Source organism: Panulirus ornatus, chromosome 45, assembly GCF_036320965.1.
Source record: "Panulirus ornatus isolate Po-2019 chromosome 45, ASM3632096v1, whole genome shotgun sequence".
Lineage (NCBI taxonomy): Eukaryota > Metazoa > Arthropoda > Malacostraca > Decapoda > Palinuridae > Panulirus > Panulirus ornatus.
Genome location: NC_092268.1, coordinates 11,321,752 through 11,326,294, shown reverse-complemented (window position 1 = coordinate 11,326,294; position 4,543 = coordinate 11,321,752). Strand labels below are relative to the sequence as shown.

The 4,543-nt window shown below is 43.7% G+C and overlaps 1 protein-coding gene across 2 annotated transcripts in view; it reads right to left on the bottom strand.

Moving 5' to 3' along the window:
- The window catches only part of LOC139763024 (uncharacterized), a 270,756-nt gene extending 268,398 nt beyond the window's left edge, over positions 1–2,358 (bottom strand). For both annotated transcript variants that reach the window (XM_071688559.1, XM_071688558.1), the window contains exon 1: positions 1,814–2,358. In XM_071688559.1, the coding sequence (XP_071544660.1) occupies positions 1,814–2,113 (300 nt within the window). In that variant the 5' untranslated portion in view covers positions 2,114–2,358. The remainder of the gene's footprint in view (positions 1–1,813) is intronic.
- Positions 2,359–4,543: the final 2,185 nt, after the last annotated feature.

Genomic DNA, 4,543 nt, shown 5'->3' with positions numbered 1-4,543 from the left:
TATATATATATATATATTTTATTTATTTATTTTGCTTTGTCGCTGTCTCCCGCGTTTGCGAGGTAGCGCAATATATCCCAATCCCGTCCCACTGTTGGAGCCGGGAAGGGATGGAGGGGGGGGCTCTCTCTCCCCCCCCTCCCTCCAGCCACGCGACGCACGGCCCACATCCAACACAGGTGCAGCTGACCATCCTCTCTAGTATCTATCGCAATCTATCGCCATGTCGCATACACCCCCCCCCATACCCCCTCACCCCATGTTCAACGAAGTTCAACGGGCCTTCGTTAACCCCCTCCGCCCAAGTGGGGTTAACGAAGTGGATTAACGAGATGAATTTCTCTGTATATATGTGTGTGTGAAAATCGCTTTATCAGTCACCTACAACCTATGCCTTCTACAACTTAGTAGTCTGAGGGGGTTGTAGTCTGAGGGGGGGTTGTAGTCTGAGGGGGGTTGTAGTCTGAGGGGGGGTTGTAGTCTGGGGGGTTGTAGTCTGAGGGGGGGTTGTAGTCTGAGGGGGGGTTGTAGTCTGAGGGGGGGTTGTAGTCTGAGGGGGGGTTGTAGTCTGAGGGGTTGTAGTCTGAGGGGGGGTTGTAGTCTGAGGGGGGGTTGTAGTCTGGGGGGTTGTAGTCTGGGGGGTTGTAGTCTGAGGGTTGTAGTCTGAGGGGGGGTTGTAGTCTGGGGGGTTGTAGTCTGGGGTTGTAGTCTGGGGGTTGCAGTCTGGGGGGTTGAAGTCTGGGGGGGTTGTAGTCGTCTGTGAGGGAGGGTTGTATAGTAGTCGTCGTCTGTGTGTGGGGGTTGGGTTGTAGTAGGGTTGTAAGCAGGGTTGTAGATGTATTTGCAGTTGTAGAGAAAGACAGACACATTACCTCTTCGTTAGCGTGTGTGTGGGGTTGTAGAGTAGTCGCCGTCTGTGTGTGTGTGTGTGTGTGTGTGTGTGTGTGTGTGTGTGTCGGGTTGTAGTTGGGTTGTAAACAGGGTTGTAGTTGTTGTAGACACATTACCTCTTCGTTAGCTTCGCGGGGCAAGTGTGTGTGTGTGTGCGTGTGTGTGTGTGTCTGTGTGAAGGCTATATATCAATCGCCGTGTGTGAACAACCAGCAGGGTACAACAGGGTTGTAGTTGTAGCCACAACCTTACCTCTTCGTTAGCGTCGCGTGGCAGGTGTGTGTGTTTGTGTGTGTGTCTCTGTGTGTTTGTGTGTTTGTCTGTGTATGTGAACAACAACCAGCAGGATACAAGGTTGTAGTTATAGTTGTAGTTGTAGCCCTAACAACCTTACCTCTTCGTTAGCGTCGCGTGTGAGGTGTGTGTGTGTGTGTGTGTGTGTGTGTGTGTGTGTGTGTGTGTGTGTATGTGAACAACCAGCATGATACAACAAGGTTGTAGTTGTAGTTGTAGTTGTAGTTGTAACAACCTTACCTCTTCGTTAGCGTCGCGTGGCAGGTGTGTGTGTTTGTGTGTCTGTCTGTGTGTATGTGAACAACAACCAGCAGGATACAACAGGGTTGTAGTTGTAGTTGTAGTTGTAACAACCTTACCTCTTCGTTAGCGTCGCGTGGCAGGTGTGTGTGTATGTGTGTGTGTCTCTGTGTGTTTGTGTGTTTGTCTGCGTGTATGTGAACAACAACCAGCAGGATACAAGGTTGTAGTTATAGTTGTAGTTGTAGCCCTAACAACCTTACCTCTTCGTTAGCGTCGCGTGGCAGGTGTGTGTGTTTGTGTGTGTGTGTCTGAGTGTATGTGAACAACCAGCAGGATACAACAAGGGTTGTAGTTGTGGTTGTAGTTGTGGTTGTAACAACCTTACCTCTTCGTTAGCGTCGCGTGGCAGGTGTCGTACGATGAGGTACCTTCCGTTGTGGAACTGTCGCTTGAGTTCGTATATACGACGCTTGACCACCTCCTCCACGTCCACCTCCCACTGCTGACCCTCGCACGCTGGAGGAGGAGCAGGTGGCGAGCCCGAGTCCGAGGTCGACTCCCCAGGAGGCCAGAAGCTGTTAGCGCCCGTGCTCACCGAGACAATTGGGTAGTTACCCGCGAACAAGGGGATGGCACTAGCCAATGGCACGGTGTTGTTAAACGAGTCTGTCGAACTCGTGGCCATATTTCCACAACCACAAAACTCAATGAGATATATAACTCAGTAATTAGATAGAGAGACGTTGTTACAACAGGTTGTTACTCAAGATTTATATATATATATATATATATATATTGTGGTAATAAGATATATATATATATCACTCGAAATCGCCGTGACACAAGAGCAACACACACACACACACACACGGAGGAGCAGCGCGGCGCGGGAGCTCGACCGACACAACCTCACCCTCGGACGTCACGAGACACACTGACTCCCTCGTGTGTGTGTGTGGCTGCTCCTCCCTCCTCCTCCTCCCTCCTCCTCCTCCCTCCTCCTCCTCCTGCTCCCTCCTCCTCCCTCCTCCTCCCTCCTCCTCCCTCCTCCTCCTCCCTCCTCCCTCCTCCACCATCCCAAACCTACCCCCCGTTACCCACCCACCCCCCTCCCTACCCCCCTACCCCCTCCCCCCCCCCCGGGCGGGCGGGAGGACGTTTCAAACTGGTGTCACCTGTTTTGAGAGCGCGTCTCCCATTGGTCGGCGGCCGGCCCCTTAGGCTGGTCGGCGCGGACCAATGGCGTCCCGTCTCTCACCCGGCCATGGCAACATTCATTCAAAGCATCCACTCCCATCACAAGCGATCAACAAGTGTGCGGGTTTTAAGGCGTTTTTCTCACTAAAAACCTCAATTAAACCCAAAAATTAATATATATTCTCTTAATTAGTATATAGGAGAAGACTTACGCCAAATAGCAAGTGAGACGAAGACGTTATAGAGTCAAACGCGAAATTTAAACGCTTCGTAAATCGGAGACGACAGCTTAACGTATACGCGCTCAGTTTGAAAACCAAACACGTGGGTTCGAATCCTCTATGGCTATTTAATACAACATTTACGCCGCTTCATACGCTATTCTCGGACTACCTCACTACACCATATACGCATACCTACCGTCACTACGCAGTTATGAACGCAACTGCGTTAATACATGCGTATGTGCCCACGTATTACGTCCAGTTCTAAGGGCGTAAACATAACATCAGGGGATATATTTAGCTCTCTGGGGGTAAGTCTAGCTTTACGGGGTTAGCTTGAAGCTATAATGAACACTGTCAAAGTACATGTGCTACGCCACTGGTCCAGTCAGACAAGGTGCGTAAAAAGTGGCTGTGCGTATAACACTATATACGCCACCTCCCCACCCGGCGTATGGCCCTCATCCTCCCCCCCCCCCAACCCAAACCCCCCCCCCCCCCCCACCACACTATCTGTTTACGATGATAAACAATTTATTTCCTAATCTATTATGATATATTTCCTAATCTATTATCATACATTTCCTAATCTATTATCATACATTTCCTAATCTATTATGATATATTTCCTAATCTATTATCATACATTTCCTAATCTATTATCATACATTTCCTAATCTATTATCATACATTTCCTAATCTATTATCATACATTTCCTAATCTATTATCATACATTTCCTAATCTATTATCATACATTTCCTAATCTATTATCATACATTTCCTAATCTATTATCATACATTTCCTAATCTATTATCATACATTTCCTAATCTATTATCATACATTTCCTAATCTATTATCATACATTTCCTAATCTATTATCATACATTTCCTAATCTATTATCATACATTTCCTAATCTATTATCATACATTTCCTAATCTATTATGATATATTTCCTAATCTATTATCATACATTTCCTAATCTATTATCATACATTTCCTTATCTATTATCATACATTTCCTAATCTATTATCATACATTTCCTAATCTATTATCATACATTTCCTAATCTATTATCATACATTTCCTAATCTATTATCATACATTTCCTAATGTATTATCATACATTTCCTAATCTATTATCATACATTTCCTAATCTATTATCATACATTTCCTAATCTATTATCATACATTTCCTAATCTATTATCATACATTTCCTAATCTATTATCATACATTTCCTTATCTATTATCATACATTTCCTAATCTATTATCATACATTTCCCTTATCTATTATCATACATTTCCTTATCTATTATCATACATTTCCATGTTCTATCGCATATCATAATGCCTAGAATAGTCTCTCTCTCTCTCTCTATATATATATAGATAGATAGATAGATACATAGATAGATAATAGATAGATTGATAGATAGATAGATAGATAGATAAATTATAGACAAATAGATAAAACCCGCTAGGCACTGAGAATGCAGTTCGTTACTTCGTATAATAATTAACATAATTAATGAGCCAAACACAACACTTGCTTTAATGATAATGATAATAAAAAGAATTTTTTTCTACAGTTTTGGTTCAATGCAAAATTTATATATATATATATATATATATATATATATATATATATATATATATATATATATATATATATATATATATATATAT